General features: G+C 43.9%; 2 protein-coding genes across 6 annotated transcripts in view; one reads left to right on the top strand and one right to left on the bottom strand.

The window, feature by feature from the left end:
• GLYR1 (glyoxylate reductase 1 homolog) overlaps positions 1–3,314 on the bottom strand; it is a 36,094-nt gene extending 32,780 nt beyond the window's left edge. For all 3 annotated transcript variants that reach the window (XM_081257012.1, XM_081257013.1, XM_081257014.1), the window contains exons 1-3: positions 3,244–3,314; positions 2,167–2,203; positions 936–1,015 (exon numbers count right to left, since the gene is read on the bottom strand). In XM_081257012.1, coding sequence (XP_081113138.1) covers positions 936–1,015; positions 2,167–2,203; positions 3,244–3,281 — 155 coding nt within the window. In that variant the 5' untranslated portion in view covers positions 3,282–3,314. The remainder of the gene's footprint in view (positions 1–935; positions 1,016–2,166; positions 2,204–3,243) is intronic.
• A 718-nt stretch (positions 3,315–4,032) lies between these two features.
• Positions 4,033–12,416, top strand: part of UBN1 (ubinuclein 1) — a 38,981-nt gene continuing 30,597 nt past the window's right edge. For 2 of the 3 annotated variants that reach the window (XR_014017682.1, XM_081257442.1), the window contains exons 1-3: positions 4,033–4,175; positions 8,352–8,639; positions 12,157–12,243. Coding sequence is in view for 1 of the 3 variants with exons in the window: in XM_081257442.1 (XP_081113568.1) it covers positions 8,391–8,639; positions 12,157–12,243 (336 nt within the window). In the remaining 2 variants the exon portion in view is untranslated. Of the gene's footprint in view, positions 4,176–6,286; positions 6,308–8,351; positions 8,640–12,156; positions 12,244–12,416 lie in introns of those variants that run through there. The other variant, XR_014017683.1, reaches the window with a different exon arrangement.

The following is a 12,416-nucleotide window of genomic DNA, read 5'->3' as shown; positions in this document are numbered from 1 at the left end:
AATTGGTTATTTGTAGTGAGGTGGATGGACCTAGAATCTGTCATACAGAGTGAAGTAAGTCAGAAAAAGAAAAACAAATACCGTATGCTAACGCATATACATGGAACCAAAAAAAAATGGTACTGATGAACCTAGTTGCAGGGCTGGAATAAAGAGGTAGACATAGAGAATGGACTTGAGGACATGGGGTGGAAGGGGAAGCTGGGGCAAAGTGAGAGTAGCATCGACATATATACACTATCGAATGTAAAATAGTTGGCTGGTGGGAAGCAGCAGCATAGCACAGGGAGATGGGCTCGGTGCTTTCCGATGACCTAGAGGGGTGTGATAGGGAGGATGAGAGGGAAACTCAAGAGGGGGGGGATATTGGGACATATGTATGCATATGGCTGATTCACTTTGTTGTACAACAGAAACTAACACAGTATTGTGAAGCAATTATACTCCAATAAAGATTAGAAAAAAAAAGCTTTACTGTTAGAACGCTAGATCAAATCATCTAGTTTTACAAGAGCAACACTAAACAATTACTTTAAGATGAATGAAATTTTAGCTTTCACTGCATACCTCATGCCTGAGCCACGATAATAAACAGCCATTAAAAGAGAACCAAACATGGCCCTGATAAAAGGAACTGCCTGTGGGGTTGGGTAAAGAGACGTGAGAACTGATCTCAATGAAGTTATCATATTTGGAAGGTGGCACCCCACTTCCCACCTGACTGACATTGTTACTGGTCCCAGGACAGCTGCCCAGGACAATTTCTGGGAGATAAGAATAGCACCTTTTACTTAGGTATGAAGCCAGAATGATATGCCATTCTTACAGACTACAATGAGACTGAACTAGGATCCGTAGAATATTCACAAAGCAGCTTCAACCCAGGGCAACTCCCAAACGTAGGGAAAGTGAAACTGCTGGTGAGCACTACTCACTGATCTTCTGTTCCAAAAAACTTTACAAAGAAGCATTTCTTCCCACGCGGTTTCTTTAAGTCCTTGGGTGGGTTAACAATCTAGGGGATGAAAGGGAAAAAAAGGCTTTTTTCCACAGGTATAAGTTGGTAAGAAAAAAAATAGAACAAAAGAAATACATCTTAAAAAACAAAACCAAACACAGGGCCTAGTTTATGTCCAAATCTGTCACTTTTCTACTGAGATATGTGGAAATGTGCTAGGAGTTCCCTACATCTACTATGATCTACAGTGTTCAGCAGATACAATATACCTTTCACTAAAATGGCCCTTTTTTTTTTTTTTTTTTTTTTTGCGGTATGCGGGCCTCTCACTGTTGGGGCCTCTCCCGTTGCGGAGCACAGGCCCCAGACGCGCAGGCCCAGCGGCCATGGCTCACGGGCCCAGCCGCTCCGCGGCATGTGGGATCTTCCTGGACCGGGGCACGAACCCGTGTCCCCTGCATCGGCAGGCGGACTCTCAACCACTGTGCCACCAGGGAAGCCCGGCCCTGTTTTAAAAGCAGTTAAAACTAAGGCCAACGTCATTACCCACCGCAATGTGAACCTGTCAACACTGAAGAAATGTAGAGAATACTCTTAAAAATACTTCTGTGCAGGAAGAGTTGAGACAGGTAACAGCGACAATGAAGAACAACTGAGGCACTAAAAATGCCATATTGCAAAGAGACAGTCTAAAGACATTTCCTGGGCTCCTAGCAAGAATATAAAAACAGAACATTTGGAAAGCTATGAGGGATCGCCTCATGCAAAATGTGGAATGCCAACTTCTGCAAAGATGCACTGGAGTAGCACATATGGTAAAATGGAAAAAAGATTTAAACTTAGTTGGGACAAAAATACTTTGACTTTTCACTAACCTACATTTAGATTTTTCTTCCTGGAAAATTTATTTGCTTCTCCTTTTGTTAGATTTAAGTGCAAAGCTAAATTCAAGTTAGAATGGGTTTTCAGGGTTAAAAGACTTTATCACAAACCACCTCTGATTCAAGAAATAATAACACTGCAGATTAAAGGACCTGGTTTATATTATACTGCCGTTTCTAAATAAACTGATACTAAAGAGAAAAAAATTCCGAGTGTTATTTAAATAAGCCCAGTTTAACTCAATGCTAGAAACTGAGGGGGAATACATCTTACAGTCTCCCCTTCCTCAAACCCAACTTCAGACGTCTTAGTAGCAAGACACTCACCTTTCCCGGCCAAGGAGGATACCGGCCGAGTTTCCCCCTAGAGAAAACACAGAGAGTCAGCATTTGCCCTGGAAAAGCCAGTCCATCTTCAACTCACTCAACATGCAATTTATTTTCCTAAATCTCCACTTCCACCCTCAAGTGCCAGAACAAAAGCTGGCAACCCGGAGTTCTTAATGCGACTTCCACAGCTGGGCCCAAGAGGCCCAAGTCCCTCAGAAATGCAATGCAAAATTGTAGACTTATGTGCATAGGTATGGGCATTCTGCTGGTGAGAAGGAACACAGAAAAACAAAACCACCAAGGAGTCGTTTGTCTAGAGCCTCTCCGTGACGTGACGGGGGTGGGGGGCAGTTCGCTCTGTAAACACAGACTTCCCCTTACAAAGTCTGGTTTAATTCACCAGCCCGGCTTTGACAAATGCTTATGGAAGCCCTTCCTCTGGATCGAGAAACAAGCTACGCAGCTCGAGGGAGGCGGCGACAGTCAGTCTCGGTTCGGGCGGTTGTCTGGGACACAGAAGCAGACCACGAGAGGCACCCAAGAAGGTACTGGTCACCGCCAACCCTTCGGTTGTAAAGGAAAAGTCCCCCTTCCATTTCTTCACAGGGCAGCGCCAGCAGTCCGGTTTCGACACCCCCGGCTGAGCCGCCCGCACAGGTCAGTTCCATCGCAACGCAGGTTTCGACGGGCTTGCCCAGACGAGATGTCCCCGCGGGCTCTCCGGCTCTCCTCCTTTCCCGGGAGCTTCAGCCAGACCCCGAGGCGAGGACCGGGCGTCCCCGGGAGCCGCGCGGCGCCGGGCATCCCCCGCTGCCGGCGTCCGGGTCCGGAGCGCAGCCCTCCCCGGGCAGCCTTGGGGCTCAGAGCCGGGCCCGCTGCGGCCACCCTCGGGCTCAGTCCCCCGGGGCCAGGCTGCCCCTTCCGCCCGGCTTCGTTCCCAGCGCTGGCACCTGTCTCGCCCTCTCACCACGACCTGGAGCGCATAGAAAAGCAGCCTCGAGGCGGGCCGTGCACCTCACGCCTAGGGAAGCAGCTCCCCGCGAACCTCGCTTGGCCCTGGCAGCCCGGACTCACCACACCAAATCGCCGAGCCGCAGACTCACAGCCGCCATCTTACCACCCAACCACCGCCGACGCACGGGCCGTCGGGAACATCAGGTCGCCCCGGCGCCGCCCATTGGAGTGAGCCCGGTCACATGACGGGGGCCGGCCGTAACCGGCCACGCCGCTGCCTTGACGTCACCGCGCCCGTAGGGGCTTATTGGTCGGTCGAGCAGCACGTGACCCGGGAGCAGCGGTCTCCGCGCGCCGGATCCCGGAGACTCCCGGCTCCTTCCCCCTCCCTCCGGCTTGTGACAACGAAGCGCCGCGGTCTGAGGCGGCGGCGACGGTGCGGCCGGCCAAACGAGCTAGGGAGCCGGCCCTGCGGCCACCCCGCCCCCGGGCCCTGGCCTCCATCCCGCTCCCCCTCGGCGCTTCCGTTACGGCCGTTAGTCCCTCGCAGGCCCCCGGGCCGGCCGTGTTGCCGCGCCGGCAGCTGCCCTGACGGACTTCAGCGCGGCCTGGAAGACAGCCTCCGCCCGCGTCCGGGGCCCCGCACCTGGCGGGCTCTGCGTGGTCGCCCGCGGGCGGCGGACAGGTCCTTCGGAGCGCGCTTTCTAAAGGCCGGCGTCGGGGGAGCCGCTCCGAGCCTGCTTCCGCGCCGCAAGTTCTCCAGGGGCGAAGTGCTGCCCGCCCCGAGGTTCCGAGTTGCCTGGCCGGCGTGGAGCCGGCGTCTCTCCTCTTCCTCTTGGGTCGGCGCGGCGGCACGGCCGGCGAAGCTACCCCCGGGCGCGCGGGGACCCGGCCATGGGCCGCGGCGCGGGCCGGCCGCCCGCCGGGAGGCATGGCTCGGTGGCCGGCCGCTAGCAGCGCTGCAGCCCGGGCTCCCGGGCCGGCATGAGGACGGCCGCGGGGGGACGAGTGCGGCCCGTGGGGCCGTAGCCTGCGTTGCGCCGGTGACAAAGGTGCGTGTGTTTGTCGGGACCGGGCTCTCACGTAAGCCTTGTTGTAGTTTGACACTTTTAGGGAAGTTGGGAGCAGGCGGTTGTGACAGCAGGAAGGCAGATGCTAGGTGTAGTTTCAGTACGTTAAAACTAAACCATTGAATGGGGAACTGTGAACAGCAGTTCAACACAGCGTCTGCCTAAACGTCAGCATCCCAGGTAGAAAATAAAAAAATTTACAGGTCCCAATCCTAGTTCCAGAACACAAACAGTTAAGTCAGGTGTTGACTTAACTTAGAGCCGGACTTTTCTTGAGTCACCGCCTGCTTGAAAAGGTGGCAGGTCCACACGCCGTTTCTTATGGGCGTTTTGTTATACGGAGACTGGTTGTAAGCGGGTTTTTAGCGAACTGGCTTGTCCGCAGTCTGGTTTCTCTTTGGAGTTCAGTTTCCCTGAAGTACCGTCAGCTGTTTTCAGGAACTGTCATTTACTGTTAACTATTTTGTGTTTTTTTAAAGACGAGTTGATCATTTAAAGCGTATTTAAGTTTCCAGGATATACCTTAATAAAATTCAACACACTCTCTTAGTTTAAAAATTATTAAATTTTGAGGAATTGAAGGCTACTTGAATGACCTCATAAAATACATGAATCTTAAATCAACTTCACACTGGGCCTAGAGACATTTCCGTTAGAGTCAGGAACATGGTAAAGAATATATTGTCTGATATCCTGGCAGTTCTAGCCAATGCAATAAGACATGAAACAAAAATAAAACATAATTTTTCAGAAAGGAGAAGACAAAACTCTCATTTTTGTGGATGATGGGACAGCCTGTTTTTAAAAACAAAGTTAAGGGAAAACCATTAAAATAAGAGTTCACTGAATAGACTAATTACAAAAACAGCATACAAAATTCAGTTTTTCTACATTTCACCAGTAATCATTTTGAATATATGATTAAGAGGATATGTAACAACAATAAAAAGTACTATTCCTGGGAATAATCTGAGATGGAAAAGGGGGCTAGTATCTCTTGGATAACATCAGTTGAAGTTTTTTAAGAGGGATGCTTTTGTTTGTAGAATACTGTACTTTTATTTAGAATTAATGGGGACTTCCCTGGTGGCACAGTGGTTAAGAATCCGCCTGCCAATGCAGGGCACATGGGTTCGAGCCCTGGTCCAGGAAGATCCCACATGCCGCGGAGCAACTAAGCCCGTGTGCCACAACTACTGAGCCTGCACTCTAGAGCCCGTGAGCCACAACTACTGAAGCCTGTACACCGCAATTACTGAAGCCTGCACGCCTAGTCCCATGCTCTGCAACAAAGAGAAGCCACCGTAATGAGAAGCCCGCGCACTCTAATGAAGAGTAGCCCCACTTGCTGCAACTAGAGAAAGCCCCGCGCACAGCAACGAAGACCCAATGCAGCCAACAATAAATTAAATAAATAAATAAATATTTAGAATTAATGGTCAACTCATTAAAATTGAGTATTTAAATGCTTAGCTTTTTAAAAGCCTTTTAAGCTTTGTTGACAAATCTTTTATTTATAAATCTAAGAATGTTTACATAAAAATAAATGTTTGATTTTTGACAAAGTTTCAATTAAGGCAACAGTTTAGATTAAATTCCTGTAAACAATGAGCTCTTTTTTACGAAATTAAATTCCCTTAAATGTTTTACACAGCATTTAAAGCTTTATATGCTTGTTCTCTCAAATACTTCAAAATTCTGAAACAGTGAACTTGTAAACCTAGAAGTTAAATTTTTCCAAGGACTTAATAACTCTTTTAAGTCTAATAAACGTGTAAATGTAAGTCAGGTCTTTTAAAAGCACACTTTCAAATTTAGTTATATTACCTTAAGCATTTCAAATTAAAATTGTAAGTCTAATATCATTCATTAAAATGTCTGATTTTCTTAAATGTTTGAAATGACTTAGTAACAAGCAACAGCAGTTATCACGATGACTGTAAAACTTAAATGAAAATCTAGGTGTTAACATGCTGTAGGTTTGATTTACTTTATTTTCTAGTCTTATTTCTGTATTTTCGCAGGCCTGCAAAGTCACTTACACAACCAAGAGATGAATTTTTACCATCTGGGTTGATTGAAGTTACACTATCTAAAATTTGGGACGAGATAAGGTGACATTTTAAAATTACTGCCTAGTCAAGGGCAGGGACCTAGTTTCCACTTCTAAGATGACCTTTCTGCATCCCATCAGTTAACATGCAGATTCTCTTCTTACAGTGAGAGTTTGCCTGCATTTATGAGTGGGGGACCTTTATGAAATCCCTTTCAGCTGGGATTTATTTCCACAATCCAGAGAATCACGACTGTTGTGGGGGCATTGAAAGTTTCTTTTAGGGGAATTTCTTTTGACATCTTAGTGCATGATGGTCTTTTGCATCACCAACCTGTTTTGCTGCCAGTTGCTTTGTTTTCTATTTAGAATTATTTTAACTCTTCATTTTTAGATATTTTACTCCCTTACCTGGTCTTATAGATCACAATTTTACGGTCATGACAGAAGAAGTGAATATTGCATGTATACAGATACACATGATGTATATGGATATATAAGATATATATTTAAAAAATACATGTATATATAAATCTTCCTGAACTAATTCACATTTATGATTCATTTACATTCAAAATGCTGTGAGCTTTTTGGGGGAACTTATCAAAATGATTTTTAAATTGATCTGAAATAATAGGCTAGAATAGCCAAGTATTACTTTTAAAAGAATAATAAAAATGAATCTTTAAGTTGTTGAAATATACCATAGAATCTTTCAAATCAGTGCTGTACTGGTTCAGGAATCTAGATACTAGATGGATATAACAGGATGCATTTCAGAAATAGACCTTAAGATATTAAAAGACATATATATGCCAAATTAGCAGAGAAAAGAGGGATTATTTGGTGATTGATGCTGGGGAGAAACCAAGTTAGGGCCTCACCTCTCACCTTATAGTAAATTCAACTTGGATTAAAGAGTTCAATGTGAAAAATACATCTATAAAACAAGAATGGATAAATTCTTCTACAAGAATTACTTGGTTGGAGGAGGACATTATAGGCATTAAAAGAAACGGAAGAAGCCATAAGGGAAAAGAGCCTAGTTTTAACTGCGTGAAAAGCTAAAATTTCTTTCAACATACCTCACTCTATGCAAAGTTAAACAGTAAATAGCAAAGCAGGAGAAAGTATGAAAGATATGACAGGCGTTACATATTTATTATTTATATATCTATAACAAGTCAAAAGCCCTTACAAATCAATAAAAGAGCTGCGATTTTTTCAACCATTCCCTTAATGCTGGACACTCAGGTTGCTTCTATCATTTTTCATATACAAACAAGGCTACAATGAGTATTCTTATTTATTGGTGTGGTAGAATGTGGGTTTTAAAAGGTAGGAGACAAAATTACACATAAAGCACACACACAATATATATAGTGTGGTTTACATGTTTACATTCTGTAAATCCTTGGAATTCTGGAGTTCACAATATACTTTGATCATTTCCAAGCAACTTTGAAGGTCTTTGGCCTGTGATAATTTGTCACTTTGCTGAGGCCCAAGTTTGGGTGGTGAGAGGCTGGTGTTCAGAAGTGAGCCTAGCCACGCTACTTCTGAGACAGTGGTCTTACTTATCCTGGGGTAGGCAGTGCTTCTCTGAACTGATGAAAACTGTCATTGTGAAGAATGGCCCTACATGAAAGTAAACTGCTGATGATGAAAATAAAGAGGTTTTAAGACAGGGGTTATTCTCAGCCAGAAGTAAAAAAAAATGTATTGGATAAATTAAATGAAAACCAATTTTCTCTAGGATTCTTTGCAATTCTGAGGATTCTTTAAGGCTCTATCAGCATGGGTTCTCTAGTGTCGAGAATCTAGTGAATATGCATAGAAAAAAAAGACTGGAAGGAAGTATGCTAAACAGTGATTATCTCTGAATGATAGGATTTGTGGTACTTTTCATATCTATATGAAATTTTTTATATTTAAAATAGTATTTAAGAAGAAAAAAGCAGCAAATGATAATTAAGGTAAATTTAACAGTGATTCTTCTTGACAGTGAAATTTTTTTTTTAAATTTAAATCTGTATAACTGAACAAGAAAAATCACCATTTTTATCATCTCGGTTTGACCTGGCTCTTCTTTTCAATGTTAACAGAAGCCATGCAGTGACACCTGGTAAGCCTTGTTGGTAGCCATGTCGGAGCCCCACAGGGTCCAGTTCACCTCTCTCCCAGGTTCTTTGAATCCTGCATTTTTGAAGAAATCCCGGAAAGAGGAGGTTGGGGGAGCAGAACAGCATCAGGACTCTGAGCCGGCTGCAGCAGCTGTTCGGATCACACTTACCCTCTTTGAGCCAGATCACAAGCGCTGCCCAGAGTTCTTCTACCCAGAGCTGGTGAAGAACTTACGAGGGAAGGTGAAAGGACCTCAGCCTGCAGACAAGGTATACCCCAGTGACCCCAGCTCACTCTGCAGATCTAATGCTCTGGGCAGCGTGTGTGGATGGGGCTTCTGGAGGGTGGAAGCAGCACTAGAGAGGCTTTGGGCTCCCCCACAAAGCAAGCACAGGTCTGCTGGTTTTTCCTCTGGCAGGAAGGGATAGAATTCTTTCTAGAACCATTCTCCTGATTTATGCTAGAGAAAATGTATGGCACATCCAAGGCTAATTTGAATTATGGCTAACTAATATGAATAAATACCACATTTTTTCATACCAAGTCTATAAATGTTACATGTAAGTGTGACCAGTCCCTGGCTTTTCCAGTGCTGGAATTTCATGCTGGACATTTCTCTTTTCCAAGGGAATCTCACTGTGTCTAATATGAGGGCAAGCAAAAGACACAGCCTGCTTATCTCTTTTGAAAAGTAATATTCTGGATAGTTTCTTTACCTGGATGGATAGAAACCTATTTTTGTGGGTTTTGTTTTTTTGGGGATTTCTTATCCCCCATTCCCCACTGGAATTGGGCAGCCTTTAGGGCTTTTGAGAATCAGTTTGATTTTTTAAATAAATAAATAAGTAAATAAATAGTTTATTTATTTATTTATTTATTTTTGGCTGAGCTGGGGCTTTGTTGCTGTGCACGGGCTTTCTCTAGTTGCAGCAAGTGGGGGCTACTCTTCGTTGCGGTGCACGGGCTTCTCATTGCGATGGCTTCTCTTGTTGCGGAGCACGGGCTCTAGGCATGCGGACTTCAGTAGCTGAGGCTCTCGAGCTCTAGAGTTCAGGCTCAGTAGTTGTGGTGCACGGGCTTAGTTGCTCCACAGCATGTGGGATCTTCCTTGACCAGGGCTTGAACCCATGTTCCCTGCATTGGCAGAGGGATTCCCAACCACTGCGCCACCAGGGAAGTCCCAGTTTGATTTCTTAAATGTTTTTTAAACGATCTATTTATTTTCCTGGCAGACTTGTTTTACTTTTTTAGTATGGAATGTATCAAACATGTACAGTGTAGAGAGAATAGTATAATAAGCCCCCATGTACCCATTACCCAGCTTCAGTTATTACCTATACTTTGGCAATTCATTAACATTGTAAAAATTTTTTATAAACTTTTTAACTGAATTAGGTACATAAGAAAAGTGCACATATGATAAATACACAGTTTGATGGATTTTCACAAACACCCATGTAATCTGCACCTGGATTACGAAATATAACATTTTCCAGGACACTAGAAAACCTCCTTCTGCCCTCCCAGAATACTGCCTCAGCCCTCAAGGGTAACAACTGTTCTCATTTCTAACAGCTGAGATCAGTTTTGCATGTTTTTGTATTTCATATAAATGGAATCATACAGTTTGAATAGGAGCTAGGTCAAGAGCATTTATTTATAAGCACCTACTGTATACCTGTGTGCTAGGCTGGCCTCTGAGGGAAAGGTGAGTAGGGTCCTGCATTTGCAGCATTTGGATCTCTAGAGTGGCTCTCAGTGAAATGGGGATTAGGCTAGTACCCAGCTCACAGTGTGTCTGTGGGGTGGGGGGGCGATGTGTGTGGATGAGATCATGCAGGTGCATGATTTCTAGCAGATTGCCTCAGAGCCAGTGCTTCAGTAGTCTAATCCATGGTTGTGCTGTTTGAGGTGAGTGCCTTTGGTTAGAAGGATTATCCACTTTTCTTTACTCAGATAAAAATGTGTTTCCTTGGTAAAGATCCGATTGGCTGAATGGAAGCCAATTCAGTCTGTGCCAAGGGTCAGCCTGTTGTATGAGGGCCAGTGGTCAGGATGAGAAAAATTTCAAATCATTCATGAACTCTTTTCCAAAGTGGGAACAGGATTTTCTTCCTTGAGAGGAATAAAAAGTAGCAGGGATTGGTTAAGGTATTTATTTACGGGCTCAAACCAAATTAGTAGGTCAACTGAAATTAGAACTCCAGTGGTCTGATTTCACCTTTTTGGGGGTTCAGATGCCCTCCTCAATTGCAGAAAAATGCATGGGGCTTACACAGAGAACTTTGGATCCAATTTCAGGGGATTCACTCCTGGCCTTCAGATTCAGAACTCCTGAATTACCGTGTCTACTCTGCAGTGTTCAAAGCACAATGTAATCTGACACATTCATGTATTAACTCACTTAGCATGTATATCTTAGAATGTGAAGGCACTGTGCTGGATGCTGAGGACTATGTAAATGTGGGGAAGTTGCTGTCCTAGCCTCACAGGAACTTTGCGCTCTTGTAGATGTTTTAGGAGAATTGACACCAGCACAGGTAGCAGAAGTCACAATGTGGTAATGGTTTCAGTCTGGTACAAATACAGGCCCCGGAGGGCTTAGACAGAGAGGAGCTTACATTCCAGATGCTGTGTTGAGACAGAGCTGGACCTTCATGCACTCAGGAAATAGTGGATGACTGCTGTTTGCAGGGCATTAAGGAGTATGCATTAAATCCAGCACTGCTCCGGGTGGGTAGGTTTTCTTAAAATTATTTGAACCACTTAGGTTACATGTGATCAGTGTAGAAAAATTAGAAGATACAGACAAGCTGTTTTAAAGACCACCCATTTATGGTATGTACATGTTCTGTAATGTCCCATTGTACGTGTGTGTCCTAAATCATTTAACTGATCCTTTATGGGTAAGTGGAGTTTCAGTAGGCAGAGATGGGAGGGTGAGATGGGAGAATTTTGTTTTCAAACAAGCATCTGATCTTTAGTGTTTTTGGACTCCAAAGTCTTAAGTGTATTTGGTACAGGAGTTTTTTATTAAAATTAAGATTCCTTACCATGGAAGCTTAAGGTCCAACTCTGAAAAATTTTCTCAAGAAAAATGAAGGGGTAAGTTTATGGAATATAAATAAAGTTTGGAAAACCACATGAATGTATCTGGAGGGAGTATTGAGATTGGGAGGGAAGGGAGATTATTGATCCTTCAAAATAGGCTTCCAAGGAAAGGTAATGCCATGAACTTGGGTTTGACTGTTTGTAGCTCTGAGAGAACTGCAAGTTCATACCACTCTTCTAACCAATAAGACTGAACAGCTGTCAAGAGCTTGTCCTATGCTCAGTGGGTTCTTAACCTTTTTGAGCCATTGACTGCTTTGGAAGTCTGGTGAAGCCTATGGACCCCTTCTTAAATAATGTTTTTAAATGCATAAAATAATTTTTAGGATTACAAAGGAAATCAGTTATATTGGAACACAGTTCTACATGGGTTGAGCATCCCCTGACTAAAGTCCCTTTGCCATATTTGGAGCCCTACAGGACCTAGTGCTGCGTGTGATGGGTGATTGTAGGCATTTAGTCAAGTTCTCTTGAATCTCATGAATGGAAATTTTACTTTCTTAAACAGCTAAGGTAAACACTTACGTGAAGGTAACGTGTATTCTACCTTGTCTTTGATGAAAAACAGTTGTTTTTATTATGCAGTTTATAGGTGTTGAGTCAGTGCAGGCACTAGGAATAGCACTGTGGGAATTTTTTTGTGACTCCTATTTTTGTGGAATGGTCTCTTTACAGAAGAAAGATCTCTCGGATCCTTTCAATGATGAAGAAAAGGAAAGGCATAAAGTGGAGGCCCTTGCCCGGAAATTTGAAGAAAAATATGTAAGATTTCTCTATTGGACAAGAAAACAACCTTGTTGGATGGGAGAGGTTTTCAGACATTTCCATATTCCTTTAGTGGTTTATCATCTAATCAACACTGAGGTGGAAACAAGTGTAGACCTTGGAGAGAACAGAATGAAGTTATTAAACAAATGCATTAAGATAAGAAAACA

This window comes from Mesoplodon bidens (genome assembly GCF_964165515.1).
Source record: "Mesoplodon bidens genome assembly, chromosome: 15".
Lineage (NCBI taxonomy): Eukaryota > Metazoa > Chordata > Mammalia > Artiodactyla > Ziphiidae > Mesoplodon > Mesoplodon bidens.
The sequence above is the reverse complement of the archived record's forward strand: the minus strand, read 5'-3'. Positions and strand labels throughout refer to the sequence as shown.